The sequence below is a fragment of the Hypomesus transpacificus genome, chromosome 2 (assembly GCF_021917145.1).
Source record: "Hypomesus transpacificus isolate Combined female chromosome 2, fHypTra1, whole genome shotgun sequence".
In the NCBI taxonomy this organism is placed as follows: domain Eukaryota; kingdom Metazoa; phylum Chordata; class Actinopteri; order Osmeriformes; family Osmeridae; genus Hypomesus; species Hypomesus transpacificus.
This window is the reverse complement of record NC_061061.1, coordinates 12,031,637-12,056,410: the sequence shown is the minus strand read 5'-3', so window position 1 is coordinate 12,056,410 and position 24,774 is coordinate 12,031,637. Positions and strand designations below refer to the sequence as shown.

The 24,774-nt window shown below is 45.7% G+C and overlaps 5 protein-coding genes across 10 annotated transcripts; 1 reads left to right on the top strand and 4 right to left on the bottom strand.

Annotated features, from left to right (window-relative positions):
- Window positions 1-257: 257 nt before the first annotated feature.
- On the bottom strand, window positions 258-3,660 carry tapbpl (TAP binding protein like). Of its 4 annotated transcripts, none has more exons than XM_047040859.1 (9): window positions 3,260-3,660; window positions 2,885-3,097; window positions 2,517-2,795; window positions 2,073-2,273; window positions 1,626-1,793; window positions 1,301-1,404; window positions 665-893; window positions 469-532; window positions 258-434 (listed from the first exon to the last, which is right to left on the bottom strand). In XM_047040859.1, exons 1-9 carry the CDS (start codon window positions 3,384-3,386, stop codon window positions 431-433), a joined length of 1,389 nt encoding a protein of 462 aa, XP_046896815.1. In that variant the 5' UTR covers window positions 3,387-3,660; the 3' UTR covers window positions 258-430. The 4 variants fall into 4 exon arrangements, with proteins under 4 accessions (XP_046896815.1, XP_046896831.1, XP_046896823.1 ...); XM_047040875.1 differs by having other exon boundaries at window positions 258-532; window positions 3,260-3,369; window positions 3,581-3,650; XM_047040867.1 differs by having other exon boundaries at window positions 258-532; window positions 3,260-3,369; window positions 3,560-3,639.
- Window positions 3,661-4,457: 797 nt separating this feature from the next.
- Window positions 4,458-8,186, bottom strand: c1r (complement component 1, r subcomponent). Its single transcript, XM_047033453.1, is given in 15 exon segments — window positions 4,458-4,550; window positions 4,650-4,858; window positions 5,021-5,095; window positions 5,216-5,350; window positions 5,637-5,715; window positions 5,856-5,974; window positions 6,239-6,387; window positions 6,480-6,542; window positions 6,544-6,642; window positions 6,644-6,687; window positions 6,987-7,127; window positions 7,489-7,606; window positions 7,608-7,673; window positions 7,868-8,082; window positions 8,171-8,186. Coding segments are annotated over 10 exon segments (1,008 nt in total). The 3' UTR covers window positions 4,458-4,550; window positions 4,650-4,858; window positions 5,021-5,095; window positions 5,216-5,350; window positions 5,637-5,715; window positions 5,856-5,877.
- A 1,604-nt stretch (window positions 8,187-9,790) lies between these two features.
- Window positions 9,791-15,339, bottom strand: c1s.2 (complement component 1, s subcomponent .2). Its single transcript, XM_047029546.1, has 11 exons — window positions 15,208-15,339; window positions 14,758-14,956; window positions 14,350-14,530; window positions 14,099-14,224; window positions 13,315-13,508; window positions 12,850-12,997; window positions 12,514-12,635; window positions 12,071-12,152; window positions 11,736-11,867; window positions 10,989-11,063; window positions 9,791-10,894 (listed from the first exon to the last, which is right to left on the bottom strand). Exons 1-11 carry the CDS (start codon window positions 15,258-15,260, stop codon window positions 10,092-10,094), a joined length of 2,115 nt encoding a protein of 704 aa, XP_046885502.1. The 5' UTR covers window positions 15,261-15,339; the 3' UTR covers window positions 9,791-10,091.
- Window positions 15,340-15,433: 94 nt separating this feature from the next.
- LOC124473865 (tumor necrosis factor receptor superfamily member 14) lies at window positions 15,434-21,189 on the top strand. Of its 3 annotated transcripts, none has more exons than XM_047029579.1 (8): window positions 15,434-16,165; window positions 16,482-16,610; window positions 16,990-17,136; window positions 17,250-17,340; window positions 17,558-17,634; window positions 17,785-17,898; window positions 19,735-19,869; window positions 20,506-21,189. In XM_047029579.1, the coding sequence occupies exons 1-8, from the start codon at window positions 16,087-16,089 to the stop codon at window positions 20,682-20,684; spliced, it is 951 nt and encodes a 316-aa protein (XP_046885535.1). In that variant the 5' UTR covers window positions 15,434-16,086; the 3' UTR covers window positions 20,685-21,189. The 3 variants fall into 3 exon arrangements, with proteins under 3 accessions (XP_046885535.1, XP_046885526.1, XP_046885544.1); XM_047029570.1 differs by having other exon boundaries at window positions 19,732-19,869; XM_047029588.1 differs by lacking the exon at window positions 16,482-16,610 and having other exon boundaries at window positions 19,732-19,869.
- On the bottom strand, window positions 21,098-24,480 carry rbp5 (retinol binding protein 1a, cellular). The gene is made up of 4 exons (XM_047029648.1): window positions 23,902-24,480; window positions 23,282-23,466; window positions 22,556-22,657; window positions 21,098-21,542 (listed from the first exon to the last, which is right to left on the bottom strand). Exons 1-4 carry the CDS (start codon window positions 23,975-23,977, stop codon window positions 21,489-21,491), a joined length of 417 nt encoding a protein of 138 aa, XP_046885604.1. The 5' UTR covers window positions 23,978-24,480; the 3' UTR covers window positions 21,098-21,488.
- Window positions 24,481-24,774: the final 294 nt, after the last annotated feature.

Here is a 24,774-nt window from a genome sequence, read left to right as displayed (position 1 = left end):
TTCTATGTCTAACTGCTACTCATTGACATCTTATCAAAGAGGAAAACATTCAAACAGACTGTGTCATTCACATGACATGAACATGCCATTCACATGCCATGAACATGCCATGAACATGCCATGAACATGCCATGAACATATGTAGGCACTAAATAACACACCTGTTTCACTACAGGTAAAAACAAAGTAAGGAAAAAACTGGTCTTAACTGTCTCACAACCACCTATACACGTGCATCAAATCAAACACGCCTAAAAGTCATTTAAATCATTTATTTAGAAAATAAAATCCTTTCACAGTTACATATTAACTCCCGTTAGCTACACCAATGCAGTTGTTGTGAACTCCATGAGCATCGATGGTCGCTCAGCAGACTGGAGGAGGAGGAGATCTGTTCTATCTCATAACTTGGTAGAAGAAGAGCTCTGTTCTATCTCATAACTTGGTAGAAGAAGAGCTCTGTTCTATCTCATAACTTGGTAGAAGAAGAGCCCGGTGATGACCAGGAAGCCCAGGAACATCCAATAAGAATCTACCGGGAGGAAAACAGATCACAGATCAGTGGACCAATCACAGACGTCGGGAAGGGAAGCGAGTTCCTATGCGTTGCCGTGGGATCTAACTTTAAACAAATATGCAATCGGTGACGATGTTCCGTAGCTACCTGGCTCGGGTGCCTCCACGGTCAGGCTGATGGACAGGGGCGAGGCCAGGGCGTGGTGGGACACCCTGCAGGTGACTGTGGTCCCAGCGGGCAGGCTGGAGGGGGCTAGGATGAGGTGGGAGGAGATGGAGAGGGTCCCGTCACTGTGCTGTCTGTGGCTGGAGAGAGAGCCTTGGTCCGCCATGAGGACCGGCTCTGTGCCTGAGGGAGAGAGAGACAACCACTCTACCTGAGAGAGGAGGAGAACGGGAGGGGGAAAAGACGAGACGTTTATCTAACGTGACGTATTCTTTTGTTTGTGGGATATTTGTAGTGTGCCAATGCACATACAGCATAATGCAAACACTACTAGAACACTATATCATTTGGGGCTATCTTGTTGTCATTATCAGTGACCTATGCACTTTGTAAAGCTCTCTCTTGGAAGTCGCTTTCGATAAAAGCGTCTGCTAAATGAGTAAATGTAATGTAAATGTAAATATCCTGATCCACAAAAACATACAATAAACTTTAAACGGATTACTGTAGCTCTGTGCGACTGCAGTAACTTGCATGATCATGTTTTTCAATGTGTGTCTGACGGGCTGATATTTGGAGGGGTCAGAGGCCTGATCTCAGTGCAGGGGAGAGACACACCTGAGCATCCAGAGGGTAGTAATGTTTGCAGTGGCAGCTCAATTTCTGGGGCGACGTATCCAGAAATACCAGCTTGTCTTTAGAGAGAGTGACACGTGGAGGCTCTGAAGAAAGAGAGGCAAAGGAAGAGAGTCTTTAAAAAACGATCCTCTCACACAAAAAACCCTCAAACTGCAGACTGTCTTCTCACTAAAACTGTCACCTCAATAAAAAGACTGTTCACTCTCACAAGAAAATAAACACAAGCTGAAGACAATCTAGCTGCTACAATCCTGTCAGGGGGTCGATTGTGATCGACCAGACTACCACAGAAGGGGAGACTCACGGATGACGTGCAGCTGGATGACCTGCTGAGCCTGGAAGACCCCGGTGCTGACTGTGCAGATGTAGGTCCCCTCGTCTGACACCTTCAACGTGGACAGACTCACGGATGCATTCCCCTCACCCACCAGCAGGGCGGCGTCCACAACGGAGCCTTGCCTTTCCACGTGTGCTGCGGCGAGCGTGGATAGAACGGGACAGGGAGTTTGCAAGGTTAGCATACGTTGAATATGTCACCAGACCAGTCTACTAAGTTAGAGAAGCTTTCCCTTGTAAACGTGCCCTTTTGCAAACAATAATCTTTATGGATTCGACAGAGAAGCGAAACCCATGTCATGTTATGCAATGAAGACATTTTGTGATGACATGACTTCCATTGGGAGACAGGGAGTTGATCAGGTGCTGTTACAGTAGAAAGGCTGTACGTATACTGTAGTCTGCCTCTACTAACCGACTGGTTCCACCTCACTTCCTGTCTGCCCGACCTTCAACTCGAGTACTCTCCTTCCTGTTCCTTGATGCTGCAGCCGCCACTCAAGCCCCAGGTCCGGCCCTGGGGGTGGAGCCTGCTGTCTGAACCCACAGTCCAGCAGGACTACGCCCCCTAGAGGAGCAGACACTGACTGCAAGCGAGAGAACACCAAATACACCACTGGGAAACAGAGGAGGAGGAGGAGGATGATGAGGAGGATGAGGAGGATGAGGAGGATAAGGGGGATGAGGAGGATGAGGAGGAGGTGGAGGATGAGGAAGAGGTGGAGGAGGAGGAGGAGGAGGAAGAAGGCAAACAAAATAAATTTACCGATGCAGGGAAGTAGATTTATTCAAAAATATCTGTTTCCTATAGAGCAGAAGTTATATCCTCAAAAGTTTGACAGCGACCTTGTGATCTCACCCTCTGTCAGCAACGTCCCTGATTGGCTGAGAGGAAGCTCCAGTTTGTTTTGCACGAGAGCTGGCGGATCGGATTGGTCAGTCTCAACTGCCGCTGTCTGCAGGATCAGCGTGAGGCCAAGCCCTCCTCCCTCCACTTGCAGGGAGCCGATGAAGTAGGCTGGCTCGCTGTCGTCCTGGGAACCACGGGGGTAGTAACGGCTGATCTCACATGTCACTTCCTGCTCGTTGCAGTCAGCATGGAGCAGCAGGTCAGCCTCTGGGATCTCAGGAGAGGTCACTGTCACGGAGAGAGAACCGTTGAACTGAAACGACTGTGTATCTCCACATGAACACGGTCGCCATTGAAAAAGAAACCGATAAACCAACCTTTAGCTTCAATGATGATGTCATCGGCATTAGGGATTGGATTAGGGACGAATGGAGTCAGTGTTTCAGGGGACAGATCAGGAGTCACAGCCAAGTCTCTCAGTACCAGGGTGGCTGGGGTGCGGGTAAACATCCCACCCCCTCCCATTCCCCCCAACCCCCCACCCTCCTCCACCAGAGAACAGGACAGCACCACATCTGCACCTCCGTCAGCTGAGAGAAGGGTGGAAGAGTGGGAGACAAAAGTAGGTCAAGGTAGGGTAAAGAGGGTAAAAGGTGATAAATACCTTTTTGTTATCAGGAAGGGAGCATATTTAAGCAAGAAAAATTCAGTTGATTTATTATCTTCAAACTGAAACGATGCTCTCTTCTTACCAGAAACGCATGTCGTCAAGAACCCAATAAGTAGAATGCCAAGCATTTTGAACCCCAGCGCGTTCAGTCTGAAACGGTTCTCAACTATAGTGTCCATAAACACAGCAGGGCTATACAACGTAGGCATGAAAATGTAATGAAAGTTATAAATACGTGCGGAAATAAATACGTTCTCTACTTTCACTTTTACTTTGACGGAGAATTCATTAGGCTAAGGCCATAATACATGGAGCCATCTACACATTTCAATAACTAAAATAACGTATTATGCTGGTTGTTTTAATAATAATATATATTTGCCATATATTGTAGTCATTGTACGTTGTATATCTGTGTATCCGTTGATTGTGCTGAATGAAAATGAAACCTGCAAATTGCTAGCGTTTCTCCTCCAATGACAGAACGCCAGCATCCTTGGTCATTGGTTGTCATGATCGACTTTTCAATGCAGCCTATCCATCAAGACATCGAAGAACATTCGCAGACAATACAACAATACGTCTTTATTTCCTCTAAAAACATAATTTGGACCAGTGAAAGACCACGGCTAACGACATTTATTTTCTCCCTAATTTAATGACCGAAGATTCCCCAAAATGGTGAAGGGTCAGTTTTCCTGCATGGTCTTCTGGATCCAGTCTAAGTAGTTCCCAACACGGGTGTAAACTCCATATTTTCCTGCTTCTCCACAACCAATTCCCCAACTGATGATACCGGCTGCCCAAAACCGATCCCCCTTCCTCAGGGAGAAGGGTCCACCACTGTCCCCCTGGCAGGAGTCCTTTTTGCCCTCAGGAAATCCAGCGCAGAACATGTTCTCTGAGAAATTTACGGTTGTTTTGGCCTTTTTGATAGAATCTTGACAAGTTTCTTGTTCAACCACAGGAAGGCCTATGAATCGCAGTTTATTGGAAATTTTATCTTCTGTGATGCCGAACCCTGAAGCAAATCTGAATAGAGATGAGGGAGGTTAGTGCGGGTCGTTCCAAAGGGAAAAAGGAAGACTTGGAGATGAACCTAAAAAATAAAAAAACATAAATGGAATGGAAATGATTGGAAAATGTGTTTCTTACCCAATCTGGGTACTTTGGTACGTAGCATTTTCAACTGTCAAACAAATTGGCATGATGGAATCTTGGAAAGTGATTGCTTGTTGAAGTTTGATCAAAGCAATGTCATGATTGTAGTTATCTTTGTTGGGGTTGTGGTAGTCTGGGTGCAGGTGAAGAGAACTTACAGCAGCTGGAGGGTGTTTACTGATTTCTACAGCATTATTACCTCCCATGAAAACCTGTAGCAGAAACAATGGGACATTTTATTTAATGCTCTCGATCTCTATGAAACACTCTATCAAAGAGTAGATTATGTGGTTATTACGTAGCCTTCATACCTTAACTTCATTTAGCATTGGAGCACCATTTTCTTTGAATAAGTTATGCGCCGCAGTCATGACCCAGCGGTCTCCAACCACCATCCCCCCTCCTCTATTGCCGTCCACACTCAGCAACACCTGCCAAGGGATGGAGCCTTCAGGGGCCTCATTGCCTCCTAGGATCCGGCCGTGAGTCTTTGAGAGGGACTCAGAGGGCCGTCCACACACTGAGGGACACAGCGAGAGGGAGAAACACTGAACTCAAAACTCCCCAGACAGGCAACTCTAATGGAGGGCGGCACCATTCCTCACACGAGAACAACCCTTATGTTCATAAAGTCGACTTTCCAAGGAAGGACTGAATGCTTGGCATGTCTCGGTGAGTCTACCTGGTATGCACGTAGGGATGACGGGGCTGCCCTGGCCGTGTCTCCACTTCCTGTCCGCTGCACACGTATAGCTCACTGAGACAGATAGGAAACAGACGTGCGTTAACTGGATGGACAGATGGATCCTTTTGAACAGAACCTAATCATCCCTTAATTGAAACGGGTCCCAGTTCAGTCTCTGCTGGGGTTCGTCACCTGTTGCGGCCTCCAGAAAGGCGTAGTGTGGCTCGTTACAGTGGTACTGGATGACTGAGAGGTACTGGTTATCGGCTCCAGATATGAACGTCACCCCTCCGTTCAGTAACGGCTCAGGCCTCCCACAGTCCAGTACTACAGGAGAAGGAATGCTGGCTTGTCATCAAATGTTCTTGGCAGAGCTGGCCCAATGCATAAACAAACTAAGCGGCTGTTTAGGGCCCCCATGGCCACCAGAAGGCGCCCAAGAGCACATGAAATTACATCTTGCTGTAATTGTAAAAATTATATAGATATTATATATATATACAGCTTCACCGAGGGGCCCTCAAATCAATTCTTCTTAAGGCCCCTTAAAGGCTTGGGCCGGCCCTGGTCATCAGGGCAGTGACTATACGACTACACAAGTTCCTTGACTCACTTTGGCACTCTGGAAGAGAGAGGTGCCACTGTCCGTTGTTCTGACACATGGATGAATAACTGTGGATCTCTTTACCATCCTGAGAGAGACGTATAGATAGATGGATGATAGAGAGAGAGAGCAAGAGAGAGAGAGATGTTAGAACGTTTATTTGATACTGCAGCTAATAGTTAATATGGACATGATGGGTTTGAGATTGAGAGATTTAATTAGATTTACCCTCATGAGTTTATAGCCCTGGTCACAGCGCACTTGGATGTAATCTCTGTAGAAGTATTCTTTGAAGACTGGAGTTACTCGACCATGGACCACAGCACTGGGGGGGTCGCACTGAACCCCTAGGGATGACAACGACACACAAACACACACTCCACAGTCACCTCAAACCAACGTGTTGATCATCAGGTGTTTTCCCACCGTAACATTCTCCCTATATTCTTAATCTCGATCTGTCATTCGCACTCTTTTAACCTTTATTCAACCAGGCAGAATCATGAAGAACAAATTCTTCTTTTCAGTGATGGCCTGGCATCATTCCTTTCTACGATTAATCAGGTACCACCTGATTTAGGCCCTTCCTTTTCCCCTCTTCCCTTCCTCACTCTGGGTGCTGTACTGCAGGCCTCCAGCCTCTGCTCAGCCCAGCCCAGTCTGTTCGGTAGTCCAGCTTGACATTATTGGAGTTGGTCAGCACCAGTCCTGGACTCTGCTCCCCACATAACTTCTGGGTCTCCCTGCCAGGGATAGTCACCTGGAGACGAGAGATGATTAAAAGCGTGCCGGTGCAGGTTCAGGGCAGGTCGGCAGAGCAGAGGGGTCAAGGGTTAAGGTTTCCACGGTTACCTGAAGCCAGTGGTACATACAGTTGTGTCCTTGTTGGGTGTCTATGCTCTCTATGTGAAAGTCCGCTGGTGAAGTTGAGGGTCACGGTAAAGCCAAGCTCCACAGAGATGACATACTGACAGGACATTCCGAGGGGGGAAGGCTCAGGGTACCCCGGACTGGTGAACGCCCCCCTCAGGCTCATCGAAAATACCCCCGCCACAGGATACTGTGCATGGGGGGAGAAAGGGGAAAAAACGAGCACGGATGCTCTAAAATTAATTGGACACATTCAAATGAAGATTCAACATTTACATTTAGCAGACGCTCTTATCCAAAACAACTTACAGTAAGTACAGGGACATTCCCCCGAGGCAAGAAGGGTAAAGTGCCTTGCCCAAGGACACAACGGCATTTTGCACGGCCAGGAATCGAACTGGCAACCTATAGATTACTAACCCGATTCCCTAGCCGCTCAGCCACCTGACTGCTCTCATGCAGCCAAACGTGTGGCTGGAGCTTACTCACACACACAGGTGCGCTGGTCAGGTCTGAGGTTGTAGCCATGGTGACAGGAGCAGAGGTAGGAGCCCAGGGTGTTGTGGCAGAGCTGAGAGCAGAGTGGACCTGTCCCGTCCTCAGGGGCGGGAGCTGAACACTCATCTATGTCTGGGAGGGGAGGGAGAGAGAGAGAGAGAGAGAGAGAGAGAGAGAGAGAGAGAGAGAGAGAGGAGAGAGAGAGAGAGAGAGAGGAGAGAGAGAGAGAGAGAGAGAGAGGAGGGAGAGAGAGAGAGAGAGAGAGGGGGAGAGAGAGAGAGAGAGAGAGAGGGGGGAGAGAGAGAGAGAGAGAGAGAGAGAGAGGGGGGAGAGAGAGGGGGAGAGAGAGAGAGAGGGAAGGGAAGGAGGAAGGGAGGAAGGGAGGGAGGGAGGGGAGGGAGGGGGGAGGGAGGGAGGAATTTTGCTCAAAGTTTTAGACACTTTTGCAGTGTATGTTGGATTTGAGGTGCATTGTTACAGAGAGCAGTGGCACCTTTGGCCTGGTAGTGAGCAGAGAAGCCAATCGGCTGGTGCAGCTCAGGGTTAGTTTCGTCTGACTGAAAAACAAGGGTGAGCCTGTTGCCCGGAGACAAGATAGGCTGGTTGCCGGGGGTGATGGCCATCAGCAGAGTTTTCCTGGCCGCAGAACCTCCCCAGGATCTTCTGGTCGTGCAGAACCTAGAACAGCAAGGTAAGGACACGGAAAGGAACCTCCACAAGCGGAGTAATCACACTACAAATTAAAACGTATATAACCATTCGCAAAGCACTTCTTAAAAGCGTTTTTTACAGAGGGGATCACAGTTGCCCAGGGTTACCCCTAACGCGGAAGCTGAGAGAAAGTCTGTGAGCTCCACTCGACGTTCACTCACCGTCACGGCGTCGTAGTAACAGTTTGCGGAAGGCTCGATGTCCAAGTGTGTGAAGGTGAGCTGAATCTGGAAGCCCTCGGGCACCTGGAGGTCCCAAGTCTCTGTCAGACCCCCGGGGTACGGCTGAGGGTACTGGGGTGATTGCAGCTCTCCGTACAGGGTAGGATCCGACCGAGGAAGACGCCAGCACTCAAACACGGGGTAAACACAACAACCTGGGACAGAGAAGGGGGGGGGGGGATGTTAACATGTCAATAAACAGTACCCTTAATATTATTTTTTATTTTTTTTTACAAATATTACTAAGATAGTAAGCCATCATTTCAAAGTAAATAATATATTCCTAATTAGGTCATTATCCAGGTACAACTAGATAAATCTAGACTGCAACTTTTTGTCAAGAGTTTGACGTTACAAAGAAATATCTCACCATATGAAGCGATGTGTCCAGTCCATGTTTACTGTACAGTGTTGGACGTTAGGAGAACACAAGCACTGTCACTGATACAATGACCAAGCCGCCGTACGTAAATGACAGCAGACTTTCACTGTGTGTGGATCTTGGTTGAGACTGGGCTGAAAGTCTAAAAGTCAGACAGCGATTCTTGTTTGTCTTGGCTAAAACTGCTATAGACGTAGAGTGAGCGTACGATTGTGAAAAATGGAATGATGAGGAAAGAGATAATGAGGGGGGGGGGAGGGGAAGTAATTTTCGTGAAATTGTTACAAAACTGTATTTTATTTAATGCTTATACTGTGCTTGTTCTAAGATGGAACTGTAGAAAATTCAAAGAAAAACTGTATTGGCTTTGCTGTTTGTGAACTGTGTCCTAGATCTTGATCATTTGACTCTCTGTCCAAGCCTTATCAGGACGTCCCAATCCTCTGCCTCAGCTTATGACTGTGAGGGGGACTGCTGTGGAGCAGATGGAGAGAGAAAGGGGAGAGAAAGGGGAGAGGAAGGGGAGAGGAAGGGGAGAGAGAGGGGAGAGGAAGGGGAGAGGAAGGGGAGAGGAAGGGGAGAGAGAGGGGAGAGGAAGGGGAGAGGAAGGGGAGAGGAAGGGGAGAGAGAGGGGAGAGGAAGGGGAGAGGAAGGGGGAGAGGAAGGGGAGAGGAAGGGGAAAGAGAGGGGAGAGGAAGGGGAGAGGAAGGGGAAAGAGAGGGGAGAGGAAGGGGAGAGAGAGGGGAGAGGAAGGGGAGAGAGAGGGGAGAGGAAGGGGGGAGGAAGGGGGAGAGGAAGGGGGAGAGGAAGGGGAGAGGAAGGGGAGAGGAAGGGGGAGAGGAAGGGGAGAGGAAGGGAAGAGGAAGGGGGAGAGGAAGGGGAGAGGAAGGGGAGAGGAAGGGGGAGCTAACGTTTGGCTGTGTGTTCAGTAATCTTCCCGTAAAGACTTGTTTGATCAGTTTGTTTTGGTTTTGCAAATAGGACAAACTCCACGTTAGAGGTATTTGTTTATGTGTTTTATTTTATTTGTTCATTTGTCATGGTGTGCCAAACTGGGACACTATGTATGTGAATAAAGGGTTTTCCGTTGTTTATGCTGAACCTTAGGAGTCGAATTGTTATCATTGCAAATGTACAATAATAGTCATTGTGAATGTTTGAAAACAAGAACGATGTAGTGATTGCTCTGTCGGTGAGTCGTGATCATGTTTATCTGAGGCTCTGATGTCCAGGTGTCTGAAGATGAGCGTGGGCCCCCAGGAGCGTGGGCCCCCCAGGAACGCGGGCCCCCCAAGTAGTCACTCAAACTGGTCTGTGTCTGATACTGCAGGGAGACCAAACTATGTGGAAGATGATGGTAGGTAGAACGTGGAACAGTGTCACATTCCAGTTTATTGTTTGGATTCAGTTCTGAACTGTGTGTATATGTTTTCAGGTCAAATGCCATCATGAGTTCATAACATTTAGCAAATGTTTCCATGTGTGACACAAAACTATGATTTTATTGAATTCAGGACAAGTTGAATCAAGCCCATTCATTTTACAAACACAAACATTTTATAAAAACAGAACAGACTCGGCTTAAGCACAAAGATTGTTTACACACCCCCAGTATTTAGTAGTGCTAAATCAGTATTTCTATAAAGGTTTTTACAATCATTCAGTAAAACATATTAGGACAGTAGCTAGAAATCAAAGGCATGAGATAATATCTGCTGAAGTTATGCATGAGATTATATCTGCTGTTAAGAGTAACTCTTTGACTAACTAGGTACAGTTGGGTTATTCTTCGTCACTCTCCTCTTTCTCTATTGTCTCCTTGATCCAGCCTAAATACTTAGACACCTTGGTGTAATACCCCTTAAAGTCTCCATGCTCTTCACATTTGGAGCCCCACGACACGACCCCCATTAGACGGTGCGGTTTGTTCTGGTTCCCTAATCTGGGTACGACAAATGGACCTCCGCTGTCTCCCCTACAGCTATCATGCCCATCCTTTCCAGCGCAGAACATGTTGCCAGTGAAGACCAAGGGATTTTCTTCAATACGAGGTGTGTCTTCACACTTACTAGTAGTGTATACAGCCACATCAGTATGACGTAACATTCTGCTTTGCTCCCTTTTTTCAGTTGCTCCCCACCCTGAAACAGTGCCTAAAGTATCGGCCTCCAGCTCTTCATCGGGCTCAGGCAGGCAGATAGGCAGGATAGCGGGCCCGAGCGTCACTCTCTCGGTCAGTTGGATAAGGGCGATGTCGTTGTCGAAGTTTGTGCGTACAGAATTGTCCAAACTTTTTGCGTAGCCGGGATGAATGATAACCTTTTTAACTTGTAAGACAGCTACTTCAGGGTGACTTTGTCTTGCCTTTTGTCCATCTATCACTCCACCATAGATAGTTTTTGTTAGTTCCTCATTTTTCTCCACGACGTGAGCAGCTGTGATGGCCCAGCGATCGTTGATCAGTGTCGCCCCTGCTCTAGTTGGATGCAGCATCAAAAGTTGCCACGGTATGTCGCGTAGCTTCGCAACATCACCTCCCCAAATCCTCCCAGTGCTTTCAAGCTCGTTCTCCGTCTTCCCACACACTAAGAGGAACAAAGAAGTTAATGCTGCGGAATGCTAAATAATGCTAAAGGATAAAGTGATAACCTTTTGTATAAATGTTAAAGTTTGTCATACCTTCAATGCATTTTGGAAACTTGCCCTGGCCTGTCTCTGATATCCAATGTCCACTGACATTGCAGGTGTATTCATCTGACAGGAGAAGAGAGGAATTTAAGTCAAACTGTCAGATTAATACAGGAAGGATGGAGGGTGGGCAGGACTGCAGTGCAGCGGCAGTGAGGGGAGAACCACATGGGCGTATCTAGCCCTATTTTGGGGGGGCTGGAGCCCTCCCAAAAGTTTCATTAGCCCCCCAAATATTTTTTTTATAAAAAATAAAAAACGTTAAAAAAAGTTTTTTCAGATTTTAAATCTTAATTTCTTAATTTTTCGTCCTAAAACCCACTAGAGGACACTATTTAAAAGGATATATTTTTAAAATGTATTCTGGGGGTACATGCCCCCAGAGCCCCCTAGTCTAGATTCGCCCCTGGAGAACCATATCAGTCTGGATTCTAACATGCGGATTCACTTATGCTTTAGATTTCCTTATTTTTCAACCATAATACAATATAATAAGACCAATCACTTGTTTATTCCATATATTGTCTTTCTTCATATATTTGTTTCTCATGCATTGATTAAAACCGATTGTCCGTTTGAACTGTTGTCAGCTTAATTAATGTCATACATTTTGTAGTTTGTTATATAATTATTTACGCTAAACAGTTTATATTTCTCGAAATGTTTAATGTTTTTTGGAAATAAATGTAAATAAATGAATAACATAAATAAATGTTTAAAACCCCGCTGTTAGCTCACCTTCTCCCTCTAGTGTGTAGTACTTGGACTTGCACCTGAACTGCACCTTGTCACCGTACAACGTGCTCGGGTCAGACTCCGTCACCTGGAGAATGTCGTCTTTGGGGATATCTGGCTCTCCACAGTCCACAGCTGCAACAGATAATTGACGGTGGTTATTTTATCACAGTCAACAGCTAATTTACGGTAACATGTTGGCGTTTGGAACCCTGGGGGGTTAACATTAAGTAAATCCGGTAGCCTACATTTGTACTTGTTGAATTAGTCATCTGAAAATGAGCTAAATCATGGATTATGTAATCTGGTATAAAGTTTGAGGTTTCTGTTTTACTCACATTCACAGTGGTACGCTGGACTCCACTTGCCTGTCCTCTGGCATATCGACTCGTACCACACGTCACTATGGGTCTTTTTGCGCTGTCGAAGTTGAAAGAGATCAGTACTACCTCACACGTTGTTAATGCAGTGTATCTTGAAAGTGCCTTGTGACATTTACAGTGTATATCACAACCAAATATTCAAATGTATATCATGAAAAGGTATTAAAGGTAAGTATCCTCGATTAAACCACACTCTTTGATGACATGATTTATATACAGTATTTGAATTGTTGATGTAAAATGTAGGCCTACAGACGATGATGAAGTAGAGTATGATTCTGAAGTGTGGAGTGCACTGCAGTTTAGAACAGTGCACTGCTGTTTAGAACAGTGCACTGCTGTTTAGAACAGTGCACTGCAGTTTAGAACAGTGCACTGCAGTTTAGAACAGAACTCACAGCATCAGAATTCAAGATTTTCCCGAGCTCACAGTGGACAGTGACTTTGTTGCCATGTTCATATTCAGGAAGTTCAGGGGTCATCGTAGCACCGGAAGTCACAAACCCTGGACATGTCTTTGCTGCAAAAGTACAGTATGAATTATTTGCTAAATCAACCTTCAGTCAGTCTTCCATAAACTGAAACCAAAATGAACAGCGTAATTCTACTATCATGATCCATACTTATGTATAAACACACGAGATTTCATTACCATGCAAATGACTGTGAGAACAAAATAGTTTGTGTGGCACGACTTGCTTCCTTTATTTGGCACGGAGCGGCAAAAGGCTTACCTTTGGTAGAGTAGTGGATTGTGAAGCCAGTGTTGGTGCCGTAGCCATCAGAGGAGAATAGAATGTGGGCGTGGTGTGACCCTGTGTGGACAGGGGGCGGAGCCACGTGGCCGCAGTATGTGCCCACAACCTTCGAGGGAGTCTTAATCTGAAAGTGACAGGTCACATGATCACATGGTCACGGGGTTGAAGAGAAGACAGGATGGAGGGTCACAGGAAGACTAACTGGAACGGATGTGGCTCAGGAACCACTAGGCACCGAGAGAGGGTTAATTCAGCCTGCATCAGCACATCTGGCAACCTTGGACCTAAAGTTGGCTAAATGTCAATACAACGCCATCATTCGATCTCACCATGTACCAACAACGAAACACTTAGGATGTTTGTGTGTCCGTTGGTCTACAATTATGGGAAAGAAAAAAAATGGATGTACAGAGAAGGCCTCTTTGCCAGACAACCACCTACCGTCAGGGTGTCCACACACTGGCCCTCGGGCCCCTGCTCCACGTCAAACTCCCCCATGAACTCCAGCACCAGCTGCAGGTGCTCCTCCACAGAGAGAGTGTAGGAGCACTGGGCGTTCTCAGCATACGGGCCGGGTCTAGAGGGGGTGGAGATCACACCCCGCAGCGCACCAGACAGGTCCTCAGAGCAGCTCACTGTGTGGGGGGGGGGGTCAGGGGGGGGTAACCAGTAACACCATCACCAGGTGGGTCGTGGGTGGGTGTAACTCAGGGTCAGAACATTTAGACTGCAGATCAACAAGTGGCAGGTGGGATTTGCCCTCTGCGCATCGCTTTGGGTGAAAGCGTCTGCTAAACGGGAGTCAGGGAGTTGGGTTAGTAATCAGAAGGTTGCCGGATCGATTCCCCGCCGTGCCAAATAACGTTGTATACTTGGGCAAGGCACTTCACCCTACTTGCCTCGGGGGGAATGTCCCTGTACTTACTGTAAGTCGCTCTGGATAAGAGCGTCTGCTAAATGACTAAATGTTAAAATGTAAAATGTAAACGGACAGTGACATCATCTTCATCAACATTTTTTCTCCCTCCTCATCTTCGTTTTCATTTCTGCTTTTCCCTTCTACTGTTTGTTCCCACTTAATTTGTCAATCTCTGTTTTTGCTCTCACTTCTTATTTAGAACTTACTTCCTCTTTGCCTCATTTCTTCTGTGACTCGACCTTCCCCCACATGTACGAGTCGCTTAATTGCACCTGGGTTGGGACCCATCTGTGCCGTAGTGCGTACCTGTGCAAGTGTGCTCGTCTGTGTCGAGGTAGTAACCGGGACGACAGGAACAGCGGTAACCGCCGATGTGGTTGTGGCAGAACTGGGTGCAGCCGTTATCTGGGTCGTCGTAGCATTCATCAAAGTCTAAGGGCGGACAAGATTTCAAATGTCAAAGTCGAGCAATGAGATTCTTTTGAAGCGTGGCATTTGCCACCTTCTTCTTTTTCTCTCTTCTCTCCCCCCTCCCGCTTCTGGTTCTTCCTCCTCACCTTGCAGAGTGTAGAAGCCTCTGAATCCAGTGTGTCTCTTGGTGTTGGAGTAGTCTGAGCGGAACGAGAGAGATAGACACCCACCCGTGGTGGAGGAGAGCAGGGGATTGACGGAAGCATCCAGCTCGTCAGGCGACATTATACCACACAGTTTTTCTAGACGGTTTCCATCTGCAAAGATCTGAAAGGAGGACAGACAGCGACACATATCGGCTTAGCTTTAACAACAGACACGTTTCTTTGCCTGATCAGTTGTCGATTTCACGAAAACGGAACACCACAGTGGTCTTCAGTCACACGAGCACAACAATGTGTCTAGAGGTGGTGACTTAACCCTTGTAATAGAAAATTACTATTCTTTAGGATGTCTATAATATTCTCATCCCTCTGACCTGCGACGCTACTGACCTCCAAGGCATCGTGGTCACAGTCAGAGCTGTCCTCCAGGTTGAGGTGAATCAACCTGAGGGAGATGATGTGGCCAGGTGGAGCACACCTGCTCCAATTGGTACTGGCAAAGGGTGGGTAACCACGGGGATAACCTGGAGACTCCACCCACCCCAAGAGCACCGAGAAGGCATAGTGAGGCAGGAGGATGAGACAGAGGCTGGGGGGACGAGGGTGGCGGTGGGTAAGGGGGGTAGGAGGGAAGGGGGGGGGGGGGGGGCATCATAAGAACGGAGAAACAACAAAACTAGACGCACAAAAAAGGAAATCCATAGCAATCTAAGTCAATGGTGGTCGAGGACAAGACTGCAAAAGCAACATTTATGATTACAATGATACAATCTACCAAAAGTATGTGTTTTAACTGCTTGAGAGAGCAGTTGTAGCTGAACGAGGGAAGCTTTAACATACCTCAGTCTCTGCATGGTGGTCATCCGATGGCGATCAAATCTATCTGAACACATGACAACAAAAACGACTTCTTCTTTTCCTTTTATTTTGCTTGCTCTCTTCGTTGCTCCCCCCACTCCCCCCCACCCCACCCCGCGCTCTCTCTTTATTGAAACTTTATTTGACTAACAAAATCATCTGTTGAACATTGTTTTACATGGGTCACAGTGGTATTGGATAGAAGGACTGTGTGCATGTGTCTTTGTATTAATTGTAATATTTGAAGAATATCTGTCTCCACAGTTGAGGCTGAACGAAAGAACACTTCAAGCGGACTGAAGGTTCCACACAAACTCCGTCAGGCGGGCTACGGGGAAGAGGCGGAGGACAGAAAGGAAGTGTCACATTGTCTTGCTTTGTTTCCTGTTTCATATCACAAAACAGATCGTGAGAGCAACTGATCCAAAAATGAAATGCCATCCAATACAGACAGGCAAATGCTGAGAGGCGGGGACCGGAAGGAAAGAGGGAGGAAGAGACGAGGTGAAGTCCGATGAGGGACAGAGGGGGTTTCCACTTGAAAAGCGTCAGGAGTTGGGTGACACACAGAAGGGGGCAGATCACTTCTCTGAAAGGAAGAACCGAGAGAACAGGATGACAGCAGAGTAAAGAAAAAACGGCGTCACCAGAACAGACGGGAGAAATGCAAAAATCAAATGTTTGCTTCAGATTGTGAGATGATAGGCTTATTGGCAGGTGTATGAACATCGGTAGAGGAAGCAGACAAACCATTTGTAGAGGACTTTAAAACGTTTTAAAGGTAAGATATTGACAACATCGACAAGAACATCCTCAAAATCACTCAGATCAGCGAGAAGATTATTCTCAAATGGACTAGAGATGGCTGGTAAGAAAAACTGCAAACCTGAGGAATATCAGCACCTATCTGAGGATAGGTGCTGTGACAAATGCCCAAAAGGTGAGACATTTCGGCTGTTTATTTTAATGACATGACAAAGTTGTTTAGTACATTATGTATACTTTCTCATCACAGAATCATCAATACTGTATTGAACATAGCTTGCGTTTGTTACTTTAACAATACCAGCTTATTATTACAATCTTGTCAAATTAGGGCGCAAAAAACCTACAAGACCTACAGTAGGCTTCCTGAAATAGAGTGGGAGAGACCGTATACTGCTTATGCTCTGGGTTTGTGTTTTCATTCGCTCTCATCCTCTCATCCTTTCCTTCTCTATCTCCCATCTCTCCATATTTAATCTACCATACCACAGGCCAGCATGTTTTCAAAGACTGCACACAGACTGAACAGACCATGTGTGAAAGATGCAAACACAATGAATATACCGCTGACAGGAACTTCTTACGTCAGTGTTTGCCATGTCGAGACCTTTGCCATTCCAGTAGGTCCCGTTTCCCCATTGCATTGTTTCCTCACTGCATTGTTCTCTGACCCTGGGTTCATTTACCGTATTATAATACAGTGACTGTTTTCCCAATCTTGCCTCCCCTTTTTCATCCTCTACTCACAATCTCTGAAACCCCAAACACTCTCTCTCTCTCTGTCTCTCTCTCTGTCTCTTTCTCTGTCTCTCTCTCTCTCTCTCTCTCTCCCCAAACACTCTCTCCCTCTCCCCTCTCTCTCTCCCCTCTCTCTCTCCCTCCTTTAAAATGTCTGCCTCCTCTTCTCTCCCTCTCCTCATTTCCATGTCTTCTTCCTCCCTGCTCCCCCTTGTCTGCCATTGGTTCATGTCCCTCGCTCTGGCCCCTCCCCCTTCCCAGAGAGCAACATGAAGACGGCCAGAGAATGCCAGGCAGACCAGGACAGACAGTGCGAGTGCGTGTTTGGTTACTATTTTGTAGACAAAGACAAGACGCACTGCGCCACTGTGACCGAGTGTGACCCAGGTTCTGAGGTTAAGGTTAACGGTGAGTGTTCTAAGTAAGCACCAAATAATCGACCAGTACATCTGTATCCTCCTTCATAGCACAGACTAGGATAGATCTCACCCTGGGTGTAACCCTGCCTTTGTGACCACCAGCTACCATCGGAAATGACACCGTCTGTGCCCCATGTATGCCTGGGACCTTCAGCTCCACAAAGGGTCTTTCTCCCTGCAAACCCCACTCCAAGTAAAACATTTGAGAATCTATTCTTTGTCAAATCGTAATTGAACAGAAACGACATTCAATGCTGAGATGTGTTTGCACAGTGATTGACATGTTTAATTGGCAACCATCACAAGCGTACATACCCCTCTCTTTAAGATATGAGAAAATGGAACGAACTTGTGAACAAACATTCATCATTTGGATTTCTTTTTTCCACTTTTTTCCATTTCTTCCACAGTTGTGAAAAACTAGGACAGGAGTTGAAATCCGCAGGAACTGATACCAGCGATGCAAAGTGCCATCTCATCATACCAAGTACGTCCCAATCACTTCCTGTTACCTCATAGGTCAGGTTTCGAAAGAAACTATTACGTTCACGTTATGCTGCAACTATGTTTATAACTAAGTGCATTGGACGTGATCAGTTCATTTGATGACATGGACTTGTCTCTATCGCTCTGTCAGGTTGTTCCTGGATGTTACCAGCTGGCCTTTGGGTAGGGGTGGTAGTGACGTCGATCTTCATCATTCTGTTCTGCATTATCTACTGGAGGATGAAGCGCCAATCCTACCATACAGGTCGGAAGCCTACATGTGTCTCCACTGCACACTGACACACTTTTGTTTTGTTGTAGTTGGTTTGTTTTGTTACTTCCGTTTGTTTTTAATGTGCTCTGTGCTGTACAACAAACTGCCCCTTGGCGGCCTATATAGTCCCCAGTGGGTGTCTGTATGTTGTTTCAGTACGCAGGTTTTGGTTTGGTGCCTACTTCCAGTCAATGCAAGTCAGGACTTTCAGGCAAAGGCAGCATCTATTCATAGGGGGGTCTTTGTGCGTGTCAGAAGCGTTGAAAGCACGCAAGAAAAAGGATGCGTAGGTGGATGTCAGATGTCGAGCTTGTGGCAGGAGGAAACATGAGGTGTCTTGCGGAGGCTGGCGCTTCGCACTGCGCTTTTTACAGTTACAAGATCAAAGACAACAATGAGCTATGCCGGACGTTGTAGAAGCTAGGCTGAAAGTAGCTCCCAGTAGTTCACTTGTAATACCTAATAATACATTAAAGCTTACAGTTTGCAGACAGAACACTCAACTAAATTGTTCGAAAAGATTAGCAGAGCGGAATTAGCGGAATTTTGTCAGTCAGAGGCCCTTGAATTGTCCTAAACTTTCCCACCTATACGGCACCCCTGCAGGGAGAAAAATACCCCATGACGATATAAAGTTTTGTAGAATATCTGTAATGTCAGTCATGCTACCACAAGTGTCACGAAGTGAAAAGTTTAGGACAATTCAAGTGTCACTTACACAAGTGTCACTTAAGAAGTGACACTTGTGTCACTCTACTACCCTAAGAAGACAAATGCTAAACAGAGAGGATACAATATATGTATATTATTTATGGTTTGATCAGGCATCTCTGTTAAGTTCTTGAATAAGATTGGAGAACATTTCTAAGTTGTGTCAGGAGTAAGACGCATGAGAGATGTAACAAGCGTAACCACATCCTTTTCTTATCCAAGCTTGACACATTTATTTGAACGAATGTGACGCACATACCAGATGTGGTTCTTACTGTACAAGGAAACAGTTGGTGACTTGAAACAATATCAGTCACCTTTTAATTTATGTTTCATCTTAAACCACCGCAATTTTCTGGTTAATAGACAATGAGTGAGGTCATGAAAATGCCCAGAGACAACCCTGTGATCCCCAGCTCCCAGATCAGACATCATACATACTTCATATGTTTCATCTAACTGTAAAAAGCAATCCCACCCACCATGAGAGGGCAAGAAGGAGTTACAGAACAGCCTATTGTGGTAGACTTAACTTCCTTCACATCAGGAGAAAGAAAAGTATTGGCAGCTATAGTCTTAAAAAGGCAAAGCGAGAGATATGTTATTCTGTATTTGAGATGTGACGTTGTTGCAGTGTCTTGAAACACAGGCTGTTCCTTGGGCATCAACCATTGCAATATTTCTCTCTGTCTCTGTCTCTGTCTCTGTCTCTGTCTCTGTCTCTCTCTCTCTCTCTCTCTCTGTCTCTGTCTCTCTCTCTGTCTCTGTCTCTCTGTCTCTGTCTCTTTCTCTCTCTCTCTCTCTCTCTCTCTCTCTCTCTCTCTCTCTCTGTCTCTGTCTCTGTCTCTGTCTCTCTCTCTCTCTCTCTCTCTCTCTGTCTCTGTCTCTGTCTCTGTCTCTCTCTCTCTCTCTCTCTCTCTCTGTCTCTGTCTGTCTCTCTCTCTGTCTCTGTCTCTGTCTCTTTCTCTCTGTCTCTCTGTCTCTCTCTCTCTCTCTCTCAACCTGTGCTTGGCTGTCTGATGCACGTATCACATGCCCTTTTGGATAAAAGCGTCTGCTAAATTAATAAATGCAAATGTGAGATGTGCTGACTTGTCCTTTCTTGTTTGACAGCAGCTTCCAGCCCCTGCCGTTTGACTGTGGAGCCAGTGGTCATCAGAGAGCCACTGTGCCCATGCCCAGAGTTAGGGAAACACTGCCAGGAGACCTGTGATGGAGAGAAAAGTCTGAAGCCAGTTTTTGTCAACTCAGGTACTCAAGCGATTCCAAAAACTAGCCAGCCAAATGATAACATTGATGCCTTTAGATAGATATGATTGTATCAACGATCTGAAGACCAGTGTCATTGCTGGTTCCTAATGTTACAGTTACCATTTCCATTTTTACCCTTGTGTTATCTTCGGGTCATTCTGACCCATCAGTCATTGTGACTCACCGTCGTATTGCGACAACTTTACAGCATACCCAAAGTGAAGCATTTTCTTTTAACCGTCGGGCTGTCTCAGACCCCCCACATCGCGAAGGTTAAAAGAAAATCCTTTTAATTTGTTTTTGTATTGGGTACATTTGTCACAACACAATGATGGTTCGTTGTGAACCTTCGGGTCATGTGACCCGAAGGCAGCACAAGGGTTAAAGTATGACAGCAAGGTATGAAGTACTTAGCTCAGGGCCACCCTAACCTCGCCAGTGTGAGTCATTATCCACTGACGCGCTGAATCCTTTCCAAAGCTCATTAGTGAGTTCACACCATGGGGAAACAGATCCATCTTAGGGAAGTGTTAATGAGCTATGGTGATTTGCAGGGACTCTCTCTTCTTTATGTTCATCTCTGTGTGGATGTCTGTCTAGCTGAGGTCTTGAAATCCCGTGTCCTGTTCCCCTCAGGGAAGTCTCCGGTGCTGAATCTATGCCATCAACATTGTGACATAGAAAGCGATGGCCCTTCAAGGATACCATTGATGGATCGATCGGGCCAATCGGTGAATGACATGAACGGACATTCCACGATTTCCTTAGTCAGGATGACATCAGAGCCACAGGAAGATGAATGGGGCGGGACATAAATTTAGATCCAACATTGACTAATGCTACCAGTATTGACATTGTTCCTAAACAAGCTGATAACATGAAACCCTGTGTAGGCACATGGACTGTCCCACATTTTTATGTTGTCTATCACCCCCTGTTGGCAACATAAAAGTTGCACTGCAGTACTGTATCAATAGTTACTCAAAAGTATTTATTTAATTGATGGCAACTTCTTTCAAGTGTTTGTTCATCTGTAGGAAGACAAAAGCTTTTTGACAAATCTTGTATTGCGTCAACTTATTGCAATTGAAACTTGCGCAATATTTATTGCGCAATATTTATTCCGTTATCTATGTAGATAATATTTAATGTGAGAAACTGATTTCACTGTTAGTGAAAATGAGTGTACAATCAAATGGATAAATAACTTCAACTTAGAAAACTATAATTGCTTTCAAGCATCGAGCAAGATATGGTTTATTTTAATGTACAACTGGTACACATCCAGTACAACAAGAAGACATTCACCATTGGAACCATTATAGTGCAATTGCAGTACATGCATTGGTAATGTTTATACACTGTATTCTGCTTTGTACCTATCGCTCTCACCCATCTGTTACATAAACATACAATATTCTGAGTAAGTAACTAACTTTACATACGTGAAATAACATGTCATGGAAAGTACTGTTTTTGATACACAAGATTTTAACTCGTAAGTCTTCAATTTAGTGTCATTCTGTCCAAGTTATGTTTGAAAATGATTCTATTAAAGAAACAATGGCACTTACAGAGTACAGAAACATTAGAGTTTAATGTAACTGTTTCAAACCACTTTACTCAGCTTTCTTGAAGACTTGCTTGGCAATCACATCTTGAACTCTCATCTCCTGCAGAGGAGAGAACAAACACAGAGAGAGAGAGAGAGAGAGAGAGAGAGAGAGAGAGAGAGAGAGGGGGGGGGGAGGGGGAGAGGGAGGGAGGGAGGGAGGGAGGGAGGGAGGGAGAGGGAGAGGGAGAGGGAGAGGGAGAGGGAGAGGGAGAGGGAGAGGGAGAGGGAGAGGGAGAGGGAGGGGGAGGGGGAGGGGGAGGGGGGAGAGGGAGAGAGAGGTGATTGACACAGACTTAGATAACATAGACAGATCATTTACACATCATCACAACATTTAATGACATCACCCAACACAAGGCCTGTATTCAAAACACTAAATGTTCCCCAGTTTCTCTCTCCTTCCTCTTTTTTCTTGACCCCATAATCCGTTCTGCCACCCTTTTAACGACTCATATCCCTCCCTCCCTCCGGTTCCATGTTAGTCCTTATTCACCCACCTTGTGCAACTTGTGAAATCCACCCCTTGTTGCCTGATCCTCCATGGTATTTCTCAGCTAATTGTCTTTTCGAATTTGAACGTAGCACCAACAGGTTATTGTTTTGTCAAGCTACTCCATGACAAAGGTATTATGCATATTTGAGAGTTAAATCTTCAGTGGAACAATGCTGACTGTTTGTTTCCAATCTTAATCGCGTTTAACCAGAGACAGAGAAGACAGGTCGTTTGTTTTATAAGACTTGTTTGAACTTTGTCGAGTTCTTTATACAAGCAGTCCTTTTCCCGTCTTTGTCTTCCTTCTCTAGGCCCCAATCCCCCCCCCCCCCTTTTTTTCGACAGGCAACAAAAAGGGATGAAGAAAAAACATCCCAACCTAATTATCCCCAAATGTAAGATTGCACAAACAAGCCGGTGAATAACCTCCACGCTACTCTAGTGTCATTTGCATATCCTCTTCTGCTTCCGAACGTTATGTTCCTCCTTTCTCCTTTTCCGCAGTTTACCTGCCTCTAGCACCTCTCTACACCTCTCCCTGCATCCCTCCATACACCCCTTCATCCCTTCATCCTCACCAGATGCAGCATGTTGCCCTCCAGCCAGTGTGTCCATCCTCTCCCCTCTTTCTCTCCTTTCTGCACACACAACAGCTTGTCTCCTTGCCAGTCCACTGTAGTCTGTCAGTACAAAGCCAAGCAGTTAGTCCACAATAACATACTTCTGTTCTGAGAAACCCAAACCACTGGGGGTGGTTTTGACCCCAAATCACAACAGGGAATTCTCTCAGAACATATTAGCCACATACAGTATTTACACACTTATTTTTTTTCTTGTCTACACACGTTAACCACTGTACTACAGCCAAACAAAAAAACGTGTTTTACCAGTAAACGTAATTAGGTGTCGTACATTTAACATGATCTCTAACAGATGACAAAGGAACTAGAAAAACATGAGACCAGTAGCAATAAACTAAAAGCCTCACAAACACACACACGCACACCTGACACACACGCACACACACACACAGCTGACACACACACACCTGGCACACACACACACCTGACACACACACACACACCTGACACACACACTCACACACACACACACACACACACACACACCTGGCACACACACACACACACCTGACACACACACACACACCTGACACACACACACACACGCGCACACACACACACACACACACAATTGGCACACACACACACCTGACACACACACACACACGCACACACACACACACAGCTGACACACACACACACACACCTGGCACACACACACACCTGACACACACGTCCATCCACGGGGCCCAGGTCCTCTGTGAAGGGCTGGCCCAGTTTGAAATCCATGTCAAAGTTCTTGAAGGTGGTGATGGTGCGGATCTTGACGTCCCCGGTCGCAGGATCGTGACAGATTTGTTTGGTGGGTTTCAGCAAACACACAATCTTGCGCAAAGCAAAGTTGATATCTGGTGAAGAGAGCGAGCGAGAGGAGACACAAAATCAAAATTCATCAATATATTGCCACAAGATTAATGAGGCGTCGCTAAGCCTTAACAGTGTGACCTTGTGTGCCTTGAGCTTGAACACATTTTTCACATGTAATTTGAGTATCCGAGGTCATGTGCAGGTCAATCTGTCATTAAGTGATGAAGCCATAGATGTGGCTTGAGGGTGTGGTTTGAGAGGGAATGAAAACCAGCCTCCTCTGGTATAATACTGCTGTACGCTGTTCAGCCAACAGTACTGTCTGCACAAAATATGATACTGACTGCTACACGTAAAGATATGTACATAGAGAAATACTATAGCCAAACAACCCCTCAGATTTTGTACTTTGTTTCACATTAAATTGATATTATGTTGCAAAGTTGTCATACAATTGTACCTAAAAACTTACTTACCCAAAGCTGCGAGGTAAGAATCCATGTTTTCTTGAGTAACCAAATGAAACGTCCCGGTGTAATTTGGTTTAGCCATTTTCGCTTATTTAATTACAGTGAATTACTATAGTAATACAAATCTATACCCCTTTTTCGTCTCTCTACGATTAATCGTTTAGTCTGTGCCACTGAACCAGTTATTATTGAAATCGCTGAAGCGCTACCGCATTTTTATTTTAATAGCACCTATGCAACTTTGTATTTCGGTCTTCAACGGTACTTCCACGAAACGCTTCGATTTTGCAGCGTCCACGCCACTCAGATTTCTGTGTTCTCCGATCGCACGTTACACAACCTTTATAAGTTTCCTATTTGCTGTCCTCTGAGAGAAATCAGTTTAACTCCTCCCTGGTCAGTCCCACAGGGCTTTTATGCAAACGTTTTTAAATTAATCCTCTTCTCAGCTTGGGAACGTCGACGGTGCCCTTTCCGCGTTAATTAATAGGCATTCCCTCTCTACCCTGTCAGTTTATACTTCCTTTGTAGAACCAGCTACTTTTGTAGCCCCATGTAGAGAAGGAGAGGGGGAGGAGAAGGAAAGTTCATTCATCTCGCCAAATGTTTTCCTCTCGCTCAGCGTGGTTAGAGGCTTGTTGTCGACTTTGTTACGCGCAAGCAATGATCAACACACGCAATGTCCATCTTAATATTATAATATTACACTACAAGTGACATCTTATTAAATGTAAATTACAAAATATGGACAATACAGAGAGAAAGGAAGAAAAATAAAGGATTATTCTCTCCTCAGTCTTTATTGTCACTAAAATCTCAATGTACATAAAAACATTCCCATAAAGCATTTACCGTTTTCATTTAATCTACACTATATAG

Bases quoted from the DNA above. Each gene is read 5' to 3' on its own strand.
- tapbpl (XM_047040851.1), bottom strand. From the start codon at position 3,386: ATGCCTACGTTGTATAGCCCTGCTGTGTTTATGGACACTATAGTTGAG. The intron at 2,796-2,884 runs GTTGGTTTATCG...TCTCCGTGACAG, and splicing joins CATCATCATTGAAGCTAAAG to TGACCTCTCCTGAGATCCCA. The intron at 2,274-2,516 runs GTGAGATCACAA...TCTGTTTCCCAG, and splicing joins AGGGACGTTGCTGACAGAGG to TGGTGTATTTGGTGTTCTCT.
- c1s.2 (XM_047029546.1), bottom strand. From the start codon at position 15,260: ATGTGTTCAGATAGATTTGATCGCCATCGGATGACCACCATGCAGAGA. The intron at 12,998-13,314 runs GTAGGTGGTTGT...TGTCACTTTCAG, and splicing joins AGTGTGTGGACACCCTGACG to ATTAAGACTCCCTCGAAGGT. The intron at 12,636-12,849 runs GTAAGCCTTTTG...GTACTTTTGCAG, and splicing joins AATCCACTACTCTACCAAAG to CAAAGACATGTCCAGGGTTT.
- LOC124473865 (XM_047029570.1), top strand. From the start codon at position 16,087: ATGGCTGGTAAGAAAAACTGCAAACCTGAGGAATATCAGCACCTATCT. The intron at 17,899-19,731 runs GTCGGAAGCCTA...CTTGTTTGACAG, and splicing joins GCGCCAATCCTACCATACAG to CAGCTTCCAGCCCCTGCCGT. The intron at 19,870-20,505 runs GTACTCAAGCGA...TGTTCCCCTCAG, and splicing joins GCCAGTTTTTGTCAACTCAG to GGAAGTCTCCGGTGCTGAAT.
- rbp5 (XM_047029648.1), bottom strand. From the start codon at position 23,977: ATGGCTAAACCAAATTACACCGGGACGTTTCATTTGGTTACTCAAGAA. The intron at 23,467-23,901 runs GTAAGTAAGTTT...TCTCTTCACCAG, and splicing joins TTCTTACCTCGCAGCTTTGG to ATATCAACTTTGCTTTGCGC. The intron at 21,543-22,555 runs GTGAGGATGAAG...TCTCCTCTGCAG, and splicing joins AGGGCAACATGCTGCATCTG to GAGATGAGAGTTCAAGATGT.